A 24,304-nucleotide genomic window follows, 5' to 3' on the forward strand; every position below is an offset into this window, starting at 1 on the left:
CAGAGGACCTGCAGGGAGCCAGAGAATCTGGAAATTTTTTTTAGGCGCACTTTGTGGCGCGAAAAACGGGCGTCCAGGTCGGGGCTGCGCCGTTCTAGGCGCGGCCCGAAACTTGGGCCCAGTATTAGGGCGATGCACCAGTCTGTAAAATACTTGGTATCGACCAGTATTATTGGCAACACTCCATATTTTTACATGTCGGCTTCTCTGTAGGAGGGGCAGTCATACCACAGCTTCTATGCCCCTGCCTGGAAGGCCGTGGCCAACGATTGACATGGATAACATTCAACAGCAACCAACCTCGTCCTGTGGTTTCTCAGTGACAAGCAGCTGAGAGTGTTCGGATATATACAGATCAACCAACCCCAAACAGGTGCAGTCTTCTTTCTTTTATTATCTTTGTTCCTTATAATTAATTTTGTTTTGAATGACTTGCAATCTAATCACTACTTTACGAGCGCAGAGCAAAAATCTATGGCAAATATCAGAAGCATCAGATTTGTGCGACATTCACGTGATAGAAGAGCTCAGTGATGCCAAACTTGAGTATTATAGCTTATTCGCGTTTACCACACAGACAAAATATCGTTAATTTAACAAACTGCCCAATTAGTTGTATTATTAGAGTTCCGCTTCCTTCCCAGTTCAGGTGAGGGGAAATTTAGGTCGTAGAACAGAATCATCGAAATTTACAGCACGGAAGGAGGCCATTTTGGCCCATTGAGTCCGTGCCGGCTGTCCAAGAGCTATCCAGCCTAATCCCACTTTCCAGCTCTCGGTCCGTAGCCCTGGTTACGGCACTTTAAGTGCACATCCCAGTACTTTTTAAATGTGGCGAGGGTTTCTGCCTCTACCACCCTTTCAGGCAGTGAGTTCCAGACCCCTACCACCCTCTAGGTGAATACAATTCCCCTCTAAACCTCCTATCAATTACTTTAAATCTATGTCCCCTGGTTGCTGATCCCTCTGCCAAGGATAACAGGTTCTTCCTATCCACTCGAGCTGGGCCCCTCATAATTTTATGCACCTCAATGAGGTCCCGCCTCAGCCGTTCCAAAGAAAACAACCCCAGACTATCCAATCTTTCCTCATAGCTAAAATTCTCCAGTCCAGGCAACATCCTCGGAAATCTCCTCTGTACCCTCTCTAGTGCAATCACATCTTTCCTGTAATGTGGTGACAACTGCACGCAGTAGTCAAACTGTGGCCTAACATGGTATTCCATGCCTCGGCTAATAAAGGCAAGTATTGCATATGCCTTCTTAACCACCCGGCCTGCTGTCTTCAGGGATCTGTGGACGTGCAACTCCAAAGTCCTTTTCTTTCTCTATGCTTCTCAGTGCCCTCCCAAATGCAATACCTCACATCTCAGGATTAAATTCCATTTGCCACTGTTCTGCCCACCTGACCAGTTCATTGATATCTTCCTGCAGTCTAAAGATTTCTTCATTATCAACCACACAGCGAATTTTTGTATCATCTGCAAACTTCATCATACCTCCTACATTCAAGTCTAAATCATTGAAATATACCACAAATAGCAAGGGACCCAGCACTGAGCCCTGCGGAACCCCACTGGAAATAGCCATCCAGTCACAAAAACACCCATCAACCATTACCCTTTGCTTCCTGCCTCTGAGTCAATTTTGGATCCAACTTGCCACTTATCCCTGGATCCCATGGGCTTTTACTTTCATGACCAGCCTGCATTGCTAAAATTCAGAGACACTACATCATATGCACTGCCCTCATCGACCCTCCTCAAATAATTCAATCAAGTTAGCCAGACACAACCTCCCCTTAACAAATCCATGCTGACTGCCCTTCATTAATCCGTGTCTTTCTCAATGAAGGCTTATCCTGTCCCTCAGTGTTTTTTAATCCAATAATTTTCCCCCCACTGAGGTTAGGCTGACTGGCCTGTAATTACTCGGCCTATCCCTTTTTCCCTTTTTAAACAACGGTACACCATTAGCAGCCCTCCAGTCCTCCGGCACCACATCTGTAGCCAGAGAGGACTGGAAAATGATGGTCAGAGCTTCTGCTATTTTCTCTTTTGCTTCTCTTAACAGCCTCGGATACATTTCATCCGGGCCTGGGGACTTATCCACTTTCAAAGCTGCTAAGCTCCTTAATACTTCCTCTCTCACTATGTTTAGTTCATCTAATATTTCACACTCCTCCTCCCTGATTTCAACATCTGCATCACCCTCTCTTTTGTGAAAACAGGTGCAAAGTATTCATTAAGAATCATACCCACGTTTTCTGCCTCCACACAAAGATTTCCTTTATGGTCTCTTAATAGGCACTACTTTTCTCTCATTATCTTCTTGCTCTTAATGTATTTATATAGCATTGTTGGGTTTTCCTGGATTTATCTTGCCAAAACTTTTTCATGCTTTCTCTTTGCTTTCCTAATTTCCTGATTAATTTCACCCCGACACTCCTCTAGAGTTTCTGCAGTATTGAGCCCTTAGTATCTGTCATAAGCCTCCCTTTTTTTCTTTATCCTACCCTGTATGCCCCTCGGCATCCCGGGGCTCTCGATTTGTTAGTCCCACCCTTGTTCTTTAAGGGAACATACTTGTTCTGAACCCTCCGGATCTCGATCTTGAAGGCCTCCCACTGCTGACACCTTTCAGTAGCTGTTTCCAGTCCACTTTGACTAACTCACAACTCAGCTCAGTAAAATTGGCTTTCCCCCAATTGAGAACTTTTATTCCTAGTCTATCTTTATTCTTTTCCATAACTACCCTAAATCTAACTGATTTATGATCACTAGCACCAAAATGCTCTCCCATTGATGCCCCTTCCACCTGCCCAGCTTCAGTCCCTAAAACTAAGTCCAGAACCACCCCCTCCCTTGTTGGGCTTACTACATACTGGCTAAAAAAGGGGCATCAATGGGAGAGCATTTTGGTGCTAGTGATCATAAATCAGTTAGATTTAGGGTAGTTATGGAAAAGAATAATGCATTTTAGGAATTCCGCACCCTCTATACCTTTCCCACTAATTTTATCCCAGTTAATATTAGTTGAAATCGCCTACTATTACTGCCCTATTGTTTTCATACCTCAGAAATTTGCCTACATATTTGCTCTTCTATCTCTTTGACTGTTTGGAGGTCGATAATACACTCCCAGCTGTCTGATGGCCCATAAGAATATAAGAAATAGGAGCAGGAGTAGGCCATACAGCCCCTCAAGACTGCTCCACCATTTAATACTGTCATGGCTGATCTGATCATGGATTCAGCTCCACTTCCCCGCCCGCTCCCCATAACCCCTAACGATTTCTGTCTTAAATTTATTCAATGTCCCAGCTTCCACAGCTCTCTGAGGCAGCAAATGCCACAGATTTACAACCCTGAGAGAAAAAATTCCTCCTCATTTCAGTTTTAAATGGGCAGCCCCTTATTCTAAGATTATGCCCTCTAGTTCTAGTCTCCCGCATCAATGGAAACATCCTCTCTGCATCCACCTTGTCAAGCCCCTCATAATCTTATACGTTTCTATAAGATCACCTCTCATTCTTTTGAATTCCAATGAGTAGAGGCCCAACCTACTCAACCTTTTCTCATAAGTCAACCCCCTCATCCCCGGAATCAACCTAGTGAACCTTCTCTGAACTGCCTCCAAAGCAAGCGTATCTTTTTGTAAATATGGAAACCAAAACTGTATGCAGTATTCCAGGTGTGGCCTCACCAATACCCTGTATAACTGTAGCAAGACTTCCCTGCTTTTATACTCCATCCCCTTTGCAACAAAGGCCAAGATTCCATTGGCCTTCCTGATCACTTGCTCTACTTGCATACTAACCTTTTGTGTTTCATGCAGGTCCTGTTGTACTGCAGCACTTTGCCCCTTTTCTCCTTTTCAATTCAACCCATATGGCCTCATTTGATGATCCGTCTAGGGGGGTTGACTTATGAGGAAAGGTTGAGGAGGTTGGGCCACTACTCATTGGAATTCAGAAGAATGAGAGGTGATCTTATCGAAATGTATAATATTATGAGGGGGCTTGGCAAGGATGCAGAGAGGATGCTTCCACTGGTAGGGGAGACTAGAACTAGGGGGCATAATCTTAGAATAAGGGGCCACCAATTTAAAACTGAGATGGAGGAGGAATTTCTTTTCAGAGGGTTGTAAATCTGTGGAATTCGCTACCTCAGAGAGCTGTGGAAGCTGGGACATTGAATAAATTTAAGACAGAGATAGACAGTTTCTTAATCAATAAGGGGATAAGGCGTTATGGGGAGCAGGCAGGGAAGTGGACCAGAATCCATGATCGTATTAAATGGCGGAGCAGGCTCGAGAGGCCATATGGCCTACTCCTGCTCCTATTTCTTATGTTCTTATGTTAAATTATCTCTCCTCACAACGGTAACTGTTTCTTCTGCAATCCCCTCTCCTTTTTAAGAAATAGGAGCAGGAGTCGGCCATTTTGCCACCCTCCCCAACAGCACTAGCAAACCCCCCCGCGAGGATATTGGTCCCGGCTCTGTTGAGGTGCAACCCGTCCGGCTTGTACAGGTCCCACCTCCCCCAGAAACGGTCCCAATTCCTCCTACACCATCTCTCCAGCCATGCATTCATCTGCTCAATCCTCCTATTTCTGTACTCACTAGCTCGTGGCACCGGAAGTAATCTGGAGATTACTAGCTTTTAGGTCCTGCTTTTCAATCTCTCTCCTAGCGCTCTGAAATCTGGCTGCAGGACCTCATCCCTCCTTCTCCCTATGGCATTGGTGCCGATATGGACCACTACCTCTAGAGTTCACCCTTTCTTTCCCCCCCCCATCGCCCTAGAATGTCCTGCAGCCGCTCAGAGACATCCCGGACCCTGGCATCAGGGAGGCAACATACAATTCTCGAGTCATGTCTGTGGCCACAGAAACGCTTGTCTGCTCCCCTAACTATCGAATCCCCTACCATTATTGCTCTTCCACGCTTCTTCCTTCCACTCGCCCACCCGTCCTTGCCATAGATATCCAACGAGAAAAGTCAATGCAATGTTTAAAAAGGGAAAAAGGGACAGACCGAATAATTGCAGGCCAGTCAGCTTAAACTCGGTGCTGGGAAAATTGGAAAAAATCCTGAGGGACAGTATTAGCCTTCATTTAGAAAGACACAGATTAATGAAGAACAGCCAGCATGGATTTGTTAAGGGATGATCGTGTTGAACTAACGACTGAATTTTGAGAGCAGATAACCAGGAGGGTCAATGAGGGCAGTGCGTATGATGTAGTGTATATGGACTTTAGCAAGGCTTTTGACAAGTTCCCAAGTGACTCACTTTTGTGACCAGTCTAAGCCCATGGAATCCAAGGCAAAGTGGCAAGTTGGATCCAAAATTGACTCAGAGGCAGGAAGCAAAGGGTAATGGTTGATGGGTGTTTTTTTGACTGGAAGGATGTTTCTAGTGGGGGTTCCGCAGGGCTCAGTACTGGGTCCCTTGCTTTTTGTGCATATATCAATGATTTCGACTTGAATGTAAGGGGTATGATTAATACATTTGAAGATGATGCAAACTTTGTTTGTGTGGTTGATAATGAAGAAGAAAGCGGTTTGGCGTTCTCCCAATGATCAGGACGAGCAGGAAGCCGTGTAAGTGCCTGAGTCTGGAGCACGACGGCGGAGGAGGGAGGGCCATCGTGCCCCTTTAACAATTGCTCGAGCCTTGCGCCAGCAGCTCATCCGTGAACACTTTAATGATGCCCGAGGGCTCAGCGACAACTATTTCACAGAGACATGTTTACTGTTTGGAGATGTTCCATAATGTTGTGTTGTGTTGTGTTGATGGAACACAATTCAGTTTTAATGTAAAATATATTTTGTTCAAAAGTTTACAACTTAACTTAAAGTAAAGTTTGATACAAGAATAATTTTATTAATCACTTAAAAACTTGCACTTATAAACTTGTAAATTTACATAACTTACAAAAAACTTTTAATTTGAGTAAAGTTACAACAGTAACAATAACAACCACAGCAGCAGCAAAGAAAGGCTGCACTCCCCCATCTCTCCTCCCCCTTATTCTAAGACCACCCGCTGTGCTTGGTCTTGGTCTCTCCACCACCCCTGCTCGCAGGAGGTGGCACAGTGTTTCTGGGCTTGGTACCAAGTTTATTCTTTCTAACATCTCGGGTACTGCACACCACTTAGTGGTGGTGGGGGGGGGGGGGGTCTGTGTCAGGCGGCTAGTTGGGAAGGCCCAGGCGGCAATTGGAGGGCCCGGCTTTGGGCTCTTCAGAGACTGGTGTGCGGATTGGAGTGGGAGAGACAGTCGATTGTGTCAATGGGCGCGGGGTCTGGGTGTGTTCCCTTATTGCAGCAGCTAACTCCAACATGCCGTCCCTCATGCACCCAAACAGTGTCTCAACGACCTGCAACATTCCCTCCCTCATGGTCAGTGACGTGGTCTGCACTACCTCTGACATTCCCTCCCTCATGGCCACTATTCCCTCACTGATGGTCACGAATGTCATTCCCATTTCTCGTGTCATTGCTGTTATTTCTCCCAACAGTCCCGCTACCTCATCACTCACCCCACTGATGGTATCCAGGAGTGACTGGGTAAGGTCAATGCTCTCCGTAGTCAATGACATCATCTGAACCACATCTGTTAGATCCTGCACCTCAGGAGAATGCGGTCGAGCTCTCCTTCCCCTCCTCCCCACGGGTGCAGCTCGCACCCCACCACTGGGACCTGCAGCCTGGGACAGTGGGGCCCTGGGTGTGCCTCGCTGCACCCCACCACTGGGACCTGCAGCCTGGGACAGTGGGGCCCTGGGTGTGCCTCGCTGCACCCCACCACTGGGACCTGCAGCCTGGGATGGTGGGGCCCTGGGTGTGGCTCGCTGCACGACATCACTGGGACCCGCAGCCTGGGATGGTGGGGCCCTGGGTGTGCCTCGCTGCACCCCACCACTGGGACCCGCAGCCTGGGACGGTGGGGCCCTGGATGTGGCTCGCATCCCACCACTTGGACCCGCAACCTCGGAAGGTGTGAAACCATGGAATGTCCTATCAACACGCAAACCACTAGTCACAGAAGGGGCTGTCACTGTAATGAGCGGCACCTCCTCCAAAGTCAGTACAACAGTGGGAGCTTCATCCAGCTCCATCCCCTCCCCCCCATGTTGGTCCGGAGGGTTGGATTGGAAGATGTTCTCCTCTTCAGGCTTGTCCGTGTCTGAATCTTCTTCTGCATCGTCAGGGTTGGCCTCACGTTCTGCAAAATGTAACAGAACAGACAAATGGTTAGCAGCAGAGGAGGGGGCATGGTGGGTGGTATGAGTAGGCTCACACAGCGCAGGCCAGGAAGCAGGCTGATTTGAAGGACCATGATAAATTTGCAGGACTTACCCTCTCCCTCGAGTGTGGACCCAGCTTGTGCAGTGCTGGTTGCTTTTCTCCAGACAAAACCCATAAAAGCAGCGACCCTCTCTTCCAAGGGTGTCAGTGGGTACAGAGTTGCTGGGCCTCCTCCTGTTTGAGTTCTTTCCCTTTTATTATGTGTCACCTTGCTCTGCAAAAATGAAAAGGCAACTTTTTAGAGAGGGTGTCTTTCAGCTGGGTGGGACATACAGATGGTCACATTTACAATTACAATTCTATTGAATAAATGAAAATATTACTTACACTAACTACTTGACCAAGGTCCTGCCACTTCTTTTTACACTGGCCTCCAGATCTCGTGGTGGTCACCACTGCGCAGTAATCTTCTGCAACTTGGTTCCAGCGTTTCTTCATTTCTTTGGGTGGAACTTTTATGTGACCTCTGCTGGTGTCCAGCTCCTGCCATCTGTTCTCAATCACAGTGACTAATGCCTCCACTTCTTCCTGTAAGAAATTATTGGTCCTTGCACCACTTTGCATCTTGTATTGCTGCAGCTGCGATTTTCCCAACGTTCTCACACACACAACTGGCTCTTTAACAATGGTCGATTGCCAACTCGGAGCTGTACTGAGCATGCGCGTCCATTGGAACGACATCAGAAACGTTACTTTTCCCCGCGCATACGCAGAAGGTGCGGGATCGTTTTTCGGCGCAGACAGCAAGCTCCGCCCCCCGAGGGGACTGGACATGCTGCGCGGCACCAAATTCAAATTATACATCGGAGAAACTTTGGAAAATTATTTCTGCCGCATTTCTGGCCTAGAAAAACTGGCGTAACTCTGGCAATACGCCAGAAAACGGGCTTGGGGAAAATTGAGCCCCAAGATTGTTCATAATTAAATATTTGTGTTGAAATTTTAATTGAGTAGCTGTGCTAGTTACATTGGGTAAAAGAACACTTATTAACTATTATAAATCCCCACCAAACTCCAGGGCCCCATCCCAGTTCTGTTATATGCCACTGCCTTCCCTTCCCAGTACTGCTGAACATGGTTCTTACCTCCAATCCATCACCTTGCTGTATATACTGGGCTTTTAAGAAGCCATGGAATAAAGTGCGTGTAAACAACGCACCAGCACCATCTGACAGCCTGGAATTGCTTGGGACATATCAGGGTAGATACGACTGGGCCCATCTAACCCCTTAATGCTTAAAGACAATAACTGCTGCACAACTCCGCCCCTCAATGTTTGCAAACACTGGAACTCCCTCCCCAATACTCCTGGACTTTCTCTTCATTCCCAGGGACACGTTTTAATCTAAACCTGTTTCAGATACAGTTTAAAAGTACCCTCAATTAAAAGACTAACGTTCTTTTTTCAGATGTTTTTGCACCAAAGGTTTCTGCCTGGTATGTGACGTGTAGCGTAACACAAAACGCACTGGGCAACGTATGTGCACGTATACAAGCACATGTCCCTTGGCATTGCTCATGGCAAGTCAACATAAATTGTTCCATGCTTTAATGTATAATATATCAAGGTCAGTGCTTTAAGTAGTATTAATGTTTTATTAGTACTAGCTGAAATGCATTCTCGGATTGGCTCGCCAGGCCTGTCGCTTATTGGTCCCCTTGGAGGATAAGCCACACCCTGAAGCTCCTCTGGAATGTGTAACTGGAACCGCCCAGCCCAAGTTCTGAGCGACTTTCCAATGTGTAATTCGATGACCCCACGCGCCCGCACACCCGCCCCCCCCCCGCAAGCCCACCCAACCAACCTGCATCTCTCTCCCTCCCTCCCTCCCTCCCCCTCGATACCCCCCACCCCGGCGCTGTGTGGGGCCTGGGCGGATGCACTCGGCTGCTCGTGCCTCGGGGGCATCACGGCGCTGGGCACGTGCGCAGAAACTGCGCACACGCGGGAGATCTGATTAATCAGTGTTGTAATCTTGATGTTTTTGGGCTCAAACACTGATTTTGGGCATACTTGCATAGAAACCATAACAGGATGGTTTTGATTATTATTTTGTTTGATTTATTTTATCCACAGTGGTTTTAATAAAAGCCGAGGTTAGAGAAATGGTGAGGGATCTGGCCGCTAGGCTGCAGGAAGTGCCCGTCACGTTTGTGGGAGCTACGGGGCGGACTATGGAGATGGGAGAGGTGAGAGACGACAGGATGGAATGGGCAAGGCAGAAAGGTAGGATTGCTTAGGGTGGGAAGAAATTGTTCAAATCATTTCCCCAGTGGCAAAGATGAGCAAGAATCTGGCACACATGAACTGGGCTGCGCAGTTAAACGGGTTGCGGGATCAACAAATGAGGTAGACAGAGGACAAGGGAGCGCATCAAACAATAGAATTTGATGGATAAATAGAAAGATTAAAATTAAAAAACCGAGGTATATGATAAAATTAGCATTAACAGCACTGAAGATAATTACAAGGAATTTAGAAAGTGCCGTGCAGAGGTGAATTGTGACATCAGAAGGTCTAAAGCGGCATCAGATGAACACTAATAATATAAAAAGGAAACAGTAGGAGCTTTGGTAAACACTACAGTAGTTCAGGAGAGTGGCTGCTTCTTTATTCAAATCTAATTAAGTATCTATCAATGATTGTGAAGCATTTAGTTTTCCATTTCCAGTCATCACAACACAATACCCCCTGTCTACAGAGTCCAGGGAGAGAGAGAAGTAAAGGGAAATTAAAAACAAAAATAGCATTTAACAACAAACTTGTCAACTCTGCAAAAGCCCATTATACAGCAGCCCACGTCAGAACTTACAAAGTTAACAGCCAGGGCACCTTTCCGCTGTCTCATTTGCATGCGAGGCAACTGTATTTCTGCATTCTTCCGATGTCCCGTCGACTTCACAGTCACCGAAAACTCCTCATCTGAAGGGGAAATGCACCCAGCAACGTGCAAGAGAAAATACAAACTTTATTTTATATATGTCATATATATATTTTTAAGTGAATCATACAGATGAGGTTTGATTTATGGATGTGCTGAATTAGCTGATCTCATCCAGGTGATGCCACAAGCACTAAGTGGCTTCAACTCTCCTGGGAAAGAGAGACTTCAGCCACAGTTCCACCTGAAGATCACTATCCAGGAACCTTTGCAGAGTGTGCATGTGTGGACATCAGACGGGGACAGGATTGGTCTGGGCTGGGCTCCAAGGTAAAGTAGCCTGCAATACTCACCATGAAGGTTCACACATGAATAATGGCCAATTGACCAAAGGGCTGCTGATGAGTGCAGAACCACAGGACGGCAAGGGGTGGGCAGAAAGAACGGAAATGAGAAAGAGGGAGAAGAGCGTCTGCTTATTGTAGCAGGAGTCCGTTAACCCAGTATGAGTATGTGTAGACATGATGCCATTTCGTTCTAATAGTTAAACCAGCCACTTAGTTTTGGGGGATCGAATGAATGGAAAATTGTGCACTTTTTTTCTAAAAAAAAGAAAGAAATGCTAGTACAGTGCCTAGTATCTGGACTCAGCGTCTGGAGTGTTCAATTATTCACAGATGTTTTGGGGTCGGTTGGAGGGAGGCGTGTTTCTTTTTAAAAAAACAGAATTTCTCTTAATGTTTTGTCGTCTATACTAATTTTGCCATCTGAAACTAATTGTTACTTAGTTCAGCGGTTTCAGAAGCAAAACTCTCAACTTTGTCTTTGACAGAGCCCGAGGTTCTGATGGCATCATGTCGACACGTATTCATACTGGGTTAATGGACTCCTGCTACAACAAGCAGACGCTCTTCTCCCTCCCCACAACAAACAGACAATACCCAATCTGATTCTTCCTCAAATTCAATTACAATTCAATTTTACCTCTTGCTCAGTGCTGCACTAACTTGGACAATCCCCAGGTTAATCCACTACAGGGTCAATAGACCACACCCACAAAATCATGCACTAAAAAGTTTAATGCTGAAATATCCCTTTTTACTCCCATCCTGCTCCAGATTTAGTAGGAAACCAGGAAAACAAGCAAACCGCTCCCAAACCCGGGAGAGATCCAGGCAAACAGCTCCCAAACCCGGGAGGGATCCAGGCAAACCGCTCCCAAACCCGGGGTCCAGGCAAACCTCTCCCAAACCCAGGATCCAGGCAACCCGCTCGAGGTCCAGAAGGCAAGTAGGGTGAACATCACACGATGACAGGGTGCACGTCCAAACGGTGACTGGGAAGTAAACAAATAATTTACAGCCTTAAAGGGAGGACAGGCAGACAAACTGCTTGCAAACCTTTGTATGTGCCACACCCAAACTGATCATCCTTAACAGACTGGGTTGGCATGCCCTTTGACGCAGTTTTGCCAACTATTTTTGATGCCTGTGTAGCCCAGTACACGTGGGGAACTCAATGTATCTAAATTAATGACTACAGTGAAGGGTTCAAATACCAGTCCAGATTCAGCAGTAAGAAACAAACTTGGATGGAACATTTTTTGCCTCAAGGGGCAATTGAATTGTCGAATAACTTACAAGTAGCCGACACTGCGTCAGACAGCAAAAAGGGGTCTAGAAACAATGGGGGGGGGATTGGATGAAGGGATATGGTGATGTCTGTTCCCCTTACCCTCTCTGTCCTTTATCCGGAGTCCCAGGCCCATCATTTTGGGTCCAGCACCGAAGATTTGAAGCTTCCGCAGCTCTGGGTTTCGGGCAAAATCGTCATCAGAAGGATCACTCTGTAAGGAAATTAACTGTTGATCTTTTTGTAACCATCACATCAAAATCAGTGAGCTGCCGACGCCCAGACGGGTGCACACACTGGGGGCCGACGCCCAGACGGGTGTACACACTGGGGGCCGACGCCCAGACGGGTGCACACACTGGGGGGGGGGGGGGGTTAGACTTTCTTTTGTTCGAGATGACCATTGTCTGGCACGAATGTTACTTGCCAATTATCAGTCCAAGCCTGGACATTGTCGAGGTCTTGTTGCATGTGGGCATGGACTGCTTCATTATCTGAGCAATTACAAATGGAGCTAATCACTTGCAATCATCAGCGAACAGATCAACTTCTGACCTGATGGAGGAAAGGTTCACTGATGAAGTAGATGGTTGAGCCAAGTACGCTGCCCTGCGGACTCCTGCAGCGATGATATGATTGGCTCGCTAACAACACAGCCATCTTCCTTTGTGCTAGGTATGATTCCAGCCTATTATAATGTCCCCAATTCCCATTGACTTCAATTTTACGAGGGCTCCTTGGTGACCACACATGGTCGAATGCTGCCTTGATGTCAAGCGCAGTCATTCTCACCTCACTGAAATTCAGCTCTTTTGTCCAGGTTTGCACCAAGGCTGTAATGAGGTCTGGAGCCAAGTGATCCTGATGGAACCCAAACTGAGGTTATTGGTGAGCAAGCGTGAAAGATGCCTGTGCAAATTCTTTCAACGTGGGTTTGCCATTGCACACCAGCTACCACACGGTTTTGGCCCAATGGCAATGATTGGAGACCTGGCTCCACTGCATGGCCCAAGTGCGCACACACACACACATTCTTACTGTCCTCCCACTTTCCCACAAGTATTCTCTCCCTGGGTTTCAGAGAAACCAGTGTCAGCCTCCCAACCTCTCTGTTGGCCCTTACTGCTCCTTCCCTGGACCCCGACCCCAATGCTGGGCTTCGCTGCGCCTCACTGCTGGGCCATTTTCCATACCTCGGGAGCCCGTCAAACAAGGGCAGACATCGATGACGAAGTCCAACACCACCTTCAGTGTGCCTTCGGTCGCCTGAGGAAGATTATGTTTGAAGACCAGGACCTCAAACACGGCACCAAGCTCATGGTCTACTGAGTAGCAGTGATAACCGCCCTCCTATACGCTTCAGAGACATGGACAATGCACAGCAGGCACCTCAAAGCACCGGAGAAGTACCACCAGCACTGCCTCTGCAAAATCCTGCAAATCCATTGGCATGATCGGTGCACCAATGTCAGTGTTCTCGCTCAGCCCAACATCCTCAGCATCGAAGCACTGACCACGCTCGATCAGCTCCGATGGGCGGGCCATATCGTTCACATGCCTGATACTAGACTCCCAAAACAAGCGCTCTACTCAGAGCTCCAACACGGCAAGCAAGCCCCAGGTGGCCAGAGGAAACGCTGCAAGGACACTCTCAAAGCCTCCTCGAAGAAGTGCAACATCCCCACTGACACCTGGGAATCCCTGGCCGAAGACTGCTCAAAGTGGAGGAGAAGCATCCAGGAAGGCTCCAAACACGAGTCTCTTCATCGGGAGCACACGGAAGCCAAGCGCAAACAGCGCAAGGAGCGCACGACAACCCAAGCCCCCCACTCACTCGTCCCTTCAACCACTGTCTGCCCCACCTGTGACAGAGACTGTAGGTCCCGCATTGGACTCATCAGTCACCGGAGAACTCATTAGTGTGGAAGCAAGTCATCCTCGACTCCGAGGGACTGTCTAAGGTGCTGAGTAAGAGCTGCTTGACAGCACTGCCAGTGACAACTTCCATCACTTAGTTGATGAGGCAGTAATTGGCTGGATTGGGTTTGACCTGCTTTTTGTGAACAGGACACGGTCGGACAGTTTACCACTTTATCGGGTAGGTATCGAACAGCTGAGCTAGAGGCACAGCTAGTTCTGGAGCAAAAGTCTTCAGCACAACAACCACCACTTGTATTTATATAGCGCCTTTAATGCAGTGAAACATCCCAAGGAGTATTACATGATAAAAATTTGACACTGAGCCACAAGGAGAAATTGGCGCAGGTGACAAATGCCTGGTCAAAGAGGTATGTTTTAAGGAACATCCTGAAAGAGGAAAGAGGGGTAGAGGGGGGGACCGGTTTAGGGAGAGAGTTCCAGAGCTTGGGGCCCAGGCAACAGAAGGCACAGCCACCAAAGGTTGAGTGATTATAATCAGGAATGCTTAAGAGGGTAGAATTAGAGAAGTGAAGACATCTCGGGTTGTAGGGCTGGAGGAGATGAAAGAGATAGGAAGGGGCGAGGCCATAGAGGGATTTGAAAATAAGGATGAGAATTTTGAAATCGAGGTGTTGCTTAACCAGAAGCCAATGTAGATCAGGGAGCATAGGGGGTGATGGGTGAGCAGGACTTGGTGCAAGTTAGGACACGGGCAGCCGAGTTTACATAGGCTAGAATGCGGGAGGCCGGCCAGGAGTGCGTTGGAATAGTCAAGTCTAGAAGTAACAAAGGCCTGGATGAGGGCTTCAGCAGCAGATGGGCTGAGGCAAGGACGGAGACGAGCGATGTTACGGAAGTGGAAATAGACATTCTTAGTTATGCTGCGGATGTGGTCGAAAGCTCAATTCAGGGTCAAACAGCCAGAATGTTGCTGGGGCCCATGGCCTTTGCTGTATCCACTGCGCTCAGCCGTTTGATATCATGAGGAATGAATCTGTACAACCAGTATCATTCTGCTAATGGAAGATTCTGGGTGGGGGATCTCAATGTCCATCAGAAAGAATGGCTTGGCAGCACCACGACTGAACGATGTGGCTGACCGATGTGGCTGACCGATGCGGTTGATTCCTGAAGGACAGAGCTGCTCGACTGGGCTTGCGGCAGGTGTGAGTGAGTCGATAACCAGAGGTCATAGATTCAACATCGGCAAAAGATCTAGCAGGGAGATGGGGAGAAATTGTTTTAGCAGAGTTGGAGGGATCTGGAACTCACTACTTGAAAAAGGTGGTGGAAGCGGATTCCATAAATAATTTTAAAACGGAGTTGGACAGGTATTAAGAGCCAGTCAAGGTACAATGGGCTGAGTGGCCTCCTTGTTGTAAGTTTCGATAATTCTATTCCAAATGATTTATAGCAGAGTCGGATCAACTCACTATTCCGGCTTAACATTGATCATTGTTGCAATTTATGGTCAATCACAACCCCCAAGATCTCTCACATTGTTTTCTTCCCATTTAAGTACCTCTGTATGGCCCCAAGTTTCCACATGATTTGCTCCTGATTTTTAGGAGCAACTGGTGTAGAACGGAGTATCTTAGAAATCGGAATTCTCCACATTTAGGGCCCAAGTTTCCACATGATAAAAAATGGGCGCCCCTCCGAGCTGGGCGCCCGTTTTTCGCGCCGAAAACAGCGCCGGAAAAAAAACACGCGATTCTGGAGCGCCCTGCAGCTTCATGTGTGCTTGGCGCGGTGTCCAGGGGGGCGGAGCCTACACTCGCACCGATTTTGTAAGTGGGAGGGGGCGGGTACCATTTAAATTAGTTTTTTTCCTGCCGGCAACGCTGCGCGTGCGCGTTGGAGCATTCGCGCACACGCAGTGTGAAGGAAACATTGGCACTCGGCCATTTTTGTAGTTCTATGTAGCTGTTTAATTTTTGAACAATTTTTAATAAAAGCACATTGCCATCAGCACATCAGCACTGAGGCTTCTTGCAGCAGTGAGAAGGCTGCAGGAAGCCTCAGAAAGTTGAGGCAGCCGTTTGCCTCCCGCCCCGCCCCCCCCCCCCCCGCGGGAACGAACGGCTGCCTCCTTCCCCGCGGAAACCACTGGCTGCTTCCCCCCACCTCCGCGGGAACGAACGGCTGCCTCCTTCCCCGCCACCCCCCCCACCCCGTGCAGCATTCTCCCTGGCTGAAGCACTTTCACACAGGTAGGAAGATGGTTTATTTAATCTTTTCTTCAGGTTGGATTTATTTGTATAATATTTGTATAAGTATAAATAAGGATTTATTATAGAATTTAATGACTTCCCTTCCCCCCCTCCCCCCCACCTCGTTCTGGACGCCTAATTTGTAACCTGTGCCTGATTTTTTAATGTGTAGACAAGGTTTTTTCAGTTCTACAAAAATCTTCACTTGCTCCATTCTAAGTTAGTTTGGAGTACGTTTTCACTGTGGAAACTTTGAAATCAGGCGTCAGTGGCCGGACACGCCCCCTTTTGAAGAAAAAATTCTGTTCTAAAGTGGAACTGTTCTACCTGACTAGAACTGCAGAAAAAAAAATGTGGAGAATTGCGATTTCTAAGATAGTCCGTTCTCCACCAGTTGCTCCTAAAAATCAGGCGCAAATCATGTGGAAACTTGGGCCCTTAGTTTGCTCCAGTTCTAGTCAGTTAGAACAGTTTCACTTTGGAACAGAATTTTTTTTCAAAAGGGGGTGTGTCCGGCCACTTACGCCCGATTTCAAAGTTTCGTGAGTGAAAACTTACTCCAAACTAACTTAGAATGGAGTAAATGAAGATTTTTGTACACTCGAAAAAACCTTGACTACACTTTAGAAAATCAGGCGTAGGTTACAAATCAGGCGTAGGGAACGAGGTGGGGGGGAGGGAAGTCATTAAATTCTACAATCAATCCTTAGTTATACTTATACAAATATTATACAAATAAATCTAACCTGAATAAAAATTTATAAGCAGAGAAAAGATTAAATAAACCATGTTCCTACCTGTGTGAAAGTGCTTCAGGCAGGCCTTTCATGTTGGAGACAGGCAGGGGTGTGGCATCAGTGTCTCGACGGCAGCGGCAGCAAGCTTTGAGCTGAGCTGCAGTGCTTGAGGCAGGCCTTCATTCTCTTCGTGGCTGGCCCCGAAGAAGCAGCACCGGACGGACCCGAGGCCATTCGGCCATGAGATAGCAGCGGCGTCAGTGGCTGGCCGGCAGCCGAAGAATCAACGCAGGACACACGCAGCTCATTAAGGTTCTTGAGGCCATTCGGCCATGCTTTAGGGGCGGCGTCAGTGGCTGACTGGCAGCCAAAGATACAGCAGCAGCCTTCGAGCTGTGAGGGGGACTGAGGCCATTTGGACAGGGAGAGGCAGCCACATCGACAGTTTTATATTTAAATTTGCAGAATGGGTGCTGCATTGTCAACACCACGTATTATTGCAAAGTTGAATTGGCACTCTTATTTCTCCAAACACACAGTCCTTAATTTGCATGCACCAATGCAGCACCGGTTCTGCAAGTTTAGCAGTGAAAAGCTGAACTCACTTATTTCAGCAGGTGATTTATTCAGCAGTGCTGCTAAAAGCACTCCCTCACACACAGAAATATCAAAAAAAATTAAATTACAAGCCTTTGCAGGGGTCCGAGAAACAAATCTTCATTTTTTCTGCAGTATTTTTAAAAATGGCCGAGTGCCAATGTTTGTGTGAGACTGTGCGTGCGCGCACGCGCAGGGTTGCCGGCACCACGAAGGCTAATTTAAATTGTACCCGCCCCATGCTACTTAGAAAATCGGCGCGAGTGTTAGGCTCCGCCCCCTGCTGCGAAGAGCGCGCCGCGCCAAGCAGACATCGAGCTCCAAGGAGCTCGAGAATATCGGACTTTTTTTTAGGTGCAGTTTTCGGCGTGAAAAACAGGCGCCCAGCTCGGAGGTGCGCCGTTTTCGCCGCGGCACAAAACTTGGGGCCTATGTTTCTGGATCTTTTGTCCCCGTGTAAAGCACTTTGCCTTGCAATGAATTTCATCTACTACCTGGCTGCTCAATTCCCAAGTATATTCAAATCCTCATGGCTTATCCCGTTCTCCTTTGCAGTCCATCGCATTCAGCATCTGTGCATCAACTGCAAACATGCTTGTGAACCCAAGCTCCAGATCATTTGTAAAGATATGAAACAAGATGTCCCATAACAGATCCCCAATTGAGGCTCTCTTTGAAATGATGGTGTAAGGAGCATGTGGTTGGTCAATGGTTGCTGTCATACACCTGAATATACGTGGCCCCCCGACCTGCGAGGGAACAGCTCTGCAGGTCGGCAAGTAAAAGAGCTGGAGCAGCGTATCACTTCAACCTCCAGCACGAGCTGCTCCAAGGATTTTGAGATGGGCGACATCATCAAAACCCAGGTCACCTTGGTTAACCCTTGCCACTGGACCAAGACCTAGCTCTGTCAAACCCGTGTGGTGGCTGGTGTGCAACGGTCACCACATAAGAACATAATAAGAACATAAGAATTAGGAACAGGAGTAGGCTATCTAGCCCCTCGAGCCTGCTCCGCCATTCAAAAAGATCATGGCTGATCTGGCCGTGGACTCAGCTCCACTTACCCGCCCGCTCCCCGTAACGCTTAATTCCCTTATTGGTTAAAAATCTATCTCTCTGTGATTTGAATACATACAATGAGCTAGCCTCAACTGCTTCCTTGGGCAGAGAATTCCACAGATTCACAACCCTCTGGGAGAAGAAATTTCTTCTCAACTCGGTTTTAAATTGGCTCCCCCGTATTTTGAGGCTGTGCCCCTAGTTCTAGTCTCCCCGACCAGTGGAAACAACCTCTCTGCCTCTATCTTGTCTACCCCTTTCATTATTTTAAATATTTCTATAAGATCACCCCTCATCCTTCTGACGCTAAATAAAATCCACGCACAGGCATTTTCCACCCCCTCAATTGGAGTTCAGGACTGGAACAGCGGGTCCTTCATCGAAACACCTGTGAACTCGTGGAAGCAAGTCATCCTCGCTCGAGGGACCGCCTGTGATGACACCTGAACAGTCTGCAGACTGGCTGAACATCCGCTTTTATTCATATGAATGTCCGAATAAAGGCAGCAATCTTTAGGTTGATGCTCGCTGGTCAACGCTAGCAACTTGATTCTTGGAAAAAAGTTCCAAATATTATGAATACTTCCAGGGAGGAGAGAATTGAACAGTACTTCAGGTTTTTCATACAATTTACCCATCAGCCATTTGAAGTTGCAGCCAGTGCTGAGCTGAGCAGCAACAGCTGAGCAGGCCCCTGCACAGAATGCTGGCTTGGGCTGACAAATGCCCTGCAAAGCATCAGAGGACTATCACCTTCTGATCCTGTCAGAAGAGGACTTGAGTGGAGATTTAAGAAGACTAAAAAGAACATACAATATTTGCAGAGTCCGGCACAAACCTGACCAGCACAAGCCATGAGAATTGTACAGACTGAATACAAATAAAAATGGGATTTGACGATGTATATCCATGTCATTACCACCAGTGATCACTAAAGAGATCCCACTGTATTTGTTGTGTTGCACAGCCTTTACCTGGATTTTCACACTGCGAACCATCATTGTTTCAAAAATAATCGGCATTGGTTCTTTTAGGTGATGTGCAGCAAGTCCAGCACCTGATTGTCCAGCGACCAGACTGACACGATCCACCAATTCTAGTCCTGAGCGCAATGCTAAATAGAGTTGCAGCTGGTTTCTGGACAACCCGGTCAAAGATGAACACTCCCACAAACAAAGGCAATCCGGTACAACCACTGAAAGAAACGTCATTCAACCTGCTGGGTTTTGTTAATTTTTTTTAAAATTAATTCACGGGATGTGGACGTCACTAGCATGGCAAGCATTTAATCGCCCATCCCCAATTGCCCTCCAGACGATGATCTTCTTGAATGCAAGTGGCTTGCTGGGCCATTTCAAAAAGCAGTTAAGAGTCCAGCCCATTGCTGTGGGTCTGCAGTCACATATCGGCCAGACCAGTAAGGGCGGCAGATTTCCTTCCCTGAAGACATTAGTGAACCAGATGGGGTTTTATAACAATCCAGTGTTCCATGGTCATCATGCTAGCTTTTTATTCCAGAATTGAATTTAAGTTGTTGAGGCCAATTCACTACATATATTCAAAAAGGAGTTAAATGTAGTCCTTACTACTAGGGGATCAAGGGTTATGGCGAAAAAGCAGGAATGGGGTACTGAAGTTACATGTTCAGCCATGAACTCATTGAATGGCGGTGCAGGCTCGAAGGGCCGAATGGCCTACTCCTGCACCTATTTTCTATGTTTCTATGTTTCTAAATTCCACAGCTGTCTTCGTGGGATTTGAACTCATGTCTCTGGGTCGTAAGCCCAGGCCTCTGGATTACTAACCCAGTGACAAACACTGTGCTACCATAACATTCACTGGTGAGAATGTGAAGATGTGTCCACTCAGTAACGAACAGCAACATCTGAAATGAGACAACTTGAGAATCGTGGGGAGAGTTTTGTGGTGGGAGTTCGAGGGTTGCTACAAGGAGTTCCAATTCATTGAAGACTGGAGCAGCACCCTCAAACACTTACATGAAAATATATTTTTAAATACATCGGCGGTCCCACGTATCGAGGATGACTTGCTTCCACGTCAAAAAGGGATGAGTTCACAGGTGTTTCAATGAAGAACCTAATATTCCAGGTCCTGAACTACATCCTGAAGGGTGGAAGATGCCTGTGTGTGGATTTTTTTTAACGTGCACACCAGCCACCACACGGGCTTGACAGAGCTAGGTCTTGGTCCAGTTGCAACGGTTAACCAAGACAACTGGAGACCAGCTCTGCTGCACAGACCTAGTGCGCACACACATCGCAGTGTGGGCTGGCCTGTGCTACCCCTGGGCCCTCGCCTTTTCTGGGCCCCGAACTCATGCCTCTCCTGGGCCACAATCACATCGCTCTGCAATCTTTCACCACTCCTTCGCCCCGACCTCGCCGCTCCTCTGCTGCACCTCCTCTGCGGCATTCGGCAAGGATCATCAGCAGGTCAGGACCTTCATAGGAGCAGTGTGGAGGCATACCACTTCAAGGTACAGTGCGAGCTGGTGTAGGAGAGCGACGGCTGTGAAGAGGGTGACTGGATTGGACGTCACCATGGTCCAGGTTGCGGACTGGAGCGCGGGCAGGTTATAAATATATAAGCAGAGAGAGACAACTGTTAAAATGTGGTAAGATTAGAATATTTATTGGAGAGAAAGGGTTTTTTCTGTACAGCAGACACTTAACAGTTACCATGGGGATAATGTGGGATAGGTATATCAGAGTCAGAAGAGTGGGAGGCGTTCATGGAGGAGATAGTGAAGGTTCATAGCAAATGTGTTCCCACAAAAAAAGGATGGCACTCCTAAATCTAAAGCCCCCTCGATGTCAAAGGGTATACTCGGTAGGATAAGGCCAGAGAAGCTATGTCAGGTAACAGCTAAATACTGCAGATAGCCGAGGAGTAGAGAAAGTGCAGGGGTGACATTCAAAAAGGAAATTAGGAAAGCAAAGCGAGGGCCTGAAAAAATATTTGCAAGTTAATTCAAGGAAAACCCAAAGATGTTTTATAAATAAAGAAAGAGCAAGAGGATAACTAGAGAAAGAGTAGGGCCTATTAAAGACCAAAAATGGAACCTTTGTATTAAGGCAGAAGACATGGGTACGGTTCTTAATGAATATTTTATGTTTGCTTTCACAAATGAGAGGGACGATGCACACATTGTAGTTAAGGAGGAGTGTGAAATACTAAATGAGATAAACAGAGAGAGGGGAAATATTAAGGGGTTTAGCATCTTTGAAAGTAGATAAATTGCCAGGACCGATTGAAATGTATTCCACACTGATAAGAGAAGCAAAGGCAGGAAATAGCAGAGGCTCAGACCATCATCATTGCGTATGATGGAACGTATATGGATTTTAGCAAGGCTTTTGACAAGGTCCCACATGGCTCATTAGTCAGAAAAATAAAAGCCCATGGGATCCAAGGCAAAGTGGCAAGTTGGAGTGAAAATTGGCTCACAGGCAGGAAACAAAAGGATAATGGACGACGGGTGTTTGTGTCTGGAAGGCTGTATCCAGTGGGGTGCCACAGGGCTCAGTGCTAAGTCCCCTGCTTTTTGTGGTTTTATATCAATGATTTAGACTTGAATGCCAGGGGTATGATTAAGTTGTTGGCAGATTATACTAAAATCAGCTGTGTGGTTGATAATGTGTGGAAGAAGAAAGCTGCAGACTGTAGGAAGATATCAGTGCACTGATCAGGTAGGCAGAACAGTGGCAAATGGAATTCAATCCGGAGAAGTGAGGTAATGCATTTGGGAAATCTAACAAGGCAAGGGAATGCACATTAAATGGTACGACACTGAAGTGCAGAGAAACAAAGGGACAAATCAAATTGGTCAGGGAAGCCTTGAGGAAGAATTCAGAGTACGTAAGGGACGGGTTCCTTGAGCAGTCTGTAACTGAACCAACCAGGGGGCAGGCTATCTTACACCTGGTCCTGTGTAATGAGACAGGATTAATAAACAATCTCCTAGTAAAGGATCCCCTCGGAATGAGTGACCATAGCATGATTGAATTTCAAATTCAGATGGAGGGTGAGAAAGTTGGATCTCTAACCAGCGTACTAAGCTTAAATAAAAGAGAATATGAAGGTATGAGGGCAGAGTTGGATAAAGTGGGCTGGGAAAATCGATTAAAGTGTAGGACGGTTGATGAACAGCGGTGTATATTTAAAGAAATATTTCACAAGAAAAATATATTCCAGTGAGGAGGAGAGGAGGAAAGGGTGCAAGAGAAATGAAAGCAATCCTTGGCTAACTAAAGAAATAAAGGACGGTATCCAATTAAAAACAAGGGCATACAAAGTGTCCAAAACTAGTGGGAGGACAGAAGATTGGGAAGCTTTTAAGAGCCAGCAAAGGATGATTAAAAAAATGATTAAGAAAGGGAAGATAGACAATGAAAGTAAACTCGCACAAAATATAAAAACAGATAGCAAGAGTTTCTATAGGTATATAAAAAGGAAAAGAGTGGCTAAAGTAAATGTTTGTCCCTTCGAGGACGAGACCGGGGAATTAGTAATTGGGAACATGGAGATGGCAGACTCTGAACAAATATTTTGTATCAGTCTTTACATTGGAGGACACTAACAATATCCCAACAGTGGATAGTCAAGGGGCAAGAGGGGGAGAGGAACTTAATACAATCACAATCACTAAGGAGATGGTACTCAGTAAGATAATGGGACTAAAGACAGATAAATCCCCTGGACCTGATGGCTTGCATCCGAGGGTCTTAAGAGAAGTAGCCGCAGGGATAGTGGATGCATTGGTTATAATTTACCAAAATTCCTTGGATTCTGGGGAGGTCCCAGCAGATTGGAAAACTGCAAATGTAACGTCCCTATTTAAAAAAGGAGGCAGACAAAAAGCAGGAAACTATAGACCAGTTAGCCTAACATCTGTGGTTGGGAAAATGTTGGAATCCATTATGAAAGAAACAGTAGCAGGACATTTGGAAAAGCAAAATTCGATCAGGTAGGGTCAGCATGGATTTATGAAGGGGAAGTCATGTTTGACAAATTTGCTGGAACTCTTTGAGGATGTAACAAACAGGCTGGATAAAGGGGAACCAGTGGATGTGATGTATTTGGATTTCCAGAAGGCATTTGAGAAGGTGCCACACAAAAGGTTACTGCACAAGATAAAAGTTCACAAGGTTGGGATAGAGGATTGGCTGACAAACAGAAAAGAGAGTCGGGATAAATGGTTCATTCTCTGGTTGGCAATCAGTAACTAGTGGGGTGCCTCAGGGATCAGTACTGGGACCCCAACTATTTACAATCTATATTAACGATTTGAAAGAAGGGACCGAGTGTAACGTAGCCAAGTTTGCTGACGATACAAAGATCGGAGGAAAAGCAATGTGTGAGGAGGACACAAAAAATCTGCAAAATGACAGACAGGCTAAGTGAGTGGGCAAAAATTTGGCAGATGGAGTATAATGTTGGAAAGTGTGAGGTCATACACTTGGTCAGAAAAAAAAAAATCAAAGAGAAGTTATTATTTAACTGGAGAAAGATTGTAAAGTGTTGCAGTACAATAGGACCTGGGGGTACTTGTGCATGAAACACAAAAGGTTAGTATGCAGGTACAGCAAGTGATCAGGAAGGCCAATGGAATTTTGGCCTTTATTGCAAAGAGGATGGAGTATAAAAGCAAGGAAGTCTTGTTACAGCTGTACAGGGTATTGGTGAGGCCACACCTGGAAAACTGCGTGCAGTTTTGGTTTCCATATTTACGAAAGGATATACTTGCTGTGGAGGCAGTTCAGAGAAGGTTCACTAGGTTGATCCCGGGGATGAGGGGGTTGACTAATGAGGAAAGGCTGAGTAGGTTGGGCCTCTACTCATTGGAATTCAGAAGAATGAGGGGTGATCTTATCGAAACGTATAAGATTATGAGGGGGCTTGACAAGGTGGATGCAGAGAGGATG

The 24,304-nt window shown here is 46.7% G+C and overlaps 2 protein-coding genes across 3 annotated transcripts in view; both read right to left on the reverse strand.

The window, feature by feature from the left end:
- kdm5a (lysine demethylase 5A) overlaps positions 1-24,304 on the reverse strand; it is a 316,406-nt gene that overhangs the window by 214,948 nt on the left and 77,154 nt on the right. For both annotated transcript variants that reach the window (XM_070900728.1, XM_070900727.1), the window contains exons 6-7: positions 11,933-12,044; positions 10,130-10,239 (exon numbers count right to left, since the gene is read on the reverse strand). In XM_070900728.1, the coding sequence (XP_070756829.1) occupies positions 10,130-10,239; positions 11,933-12,044 (222 nt within the window). The remainder of the gene's footprint in view (positions 1-10,129; positions 10,240-11,932; positions 12,045-24,304) is intronic.
- LOC139280920 (uncharacterized) lies at positions 5,912-7,838 on the reverse strand. Its single transcript, XM_070900729.1, has 3 exons — positions 7,644-7,838; positions 7,368-7,530; positions 5,912-7,233 (listed from the first exon to the last, which is right to left on the reverse strand). The coding sequence occupies exons 1-3, from the start codon at positions 7,752-7,754 to the stop codon at positions 6,200-6,202; spliced, it is 1,308 nt and encodes a 435-aa protein (XP_070756830.1). The 5' UTR covers positions 7,755-7,838; the 3' UTR covers positions 5,912-6,199.

The sequence above is a fragment of the Pristiophorus japonicus genome, chromosome 15 (genome assembly GCF_044704955.1).
Source record: "Pristiophorus japonicus isolate sPriJap1 chromosome 15, sPriJap1.hap1, whole genome shotgun sequence".
In the NCBI taxonomy this organism is placed as follows: Eukaryota; Metazoa; Chordata; class Chondrichthyes; family Pristiophoridae; genus Pristiophorus; species Pristiophorus japonicus.

Bases quoted from the DNA above. Each gene is read 5' to 3' on its own strand.
- LOC139280920 (XM_070900729.1), bottom strand. From the start codon at position 7,754: ATGAAGAAACGCTGGAACCAAGTTGCAGAAGATTACTGCGCAGTGGTG. The intron at 7,531-7,643 runs GTAAGTAATATT...TCATTTTTGCAG, and splicing joins ACCTTGGTCAAGTAGTTAGT to AGCAAGGTGACACATAATAA. The intron at 7,234-7,367 runs GTAAGTCCTGCA...TACATTTTGCAG, and splicing joins GTCCACACTCGAGGGAGAGG to AACGTGAGGCCAACCCTGAC.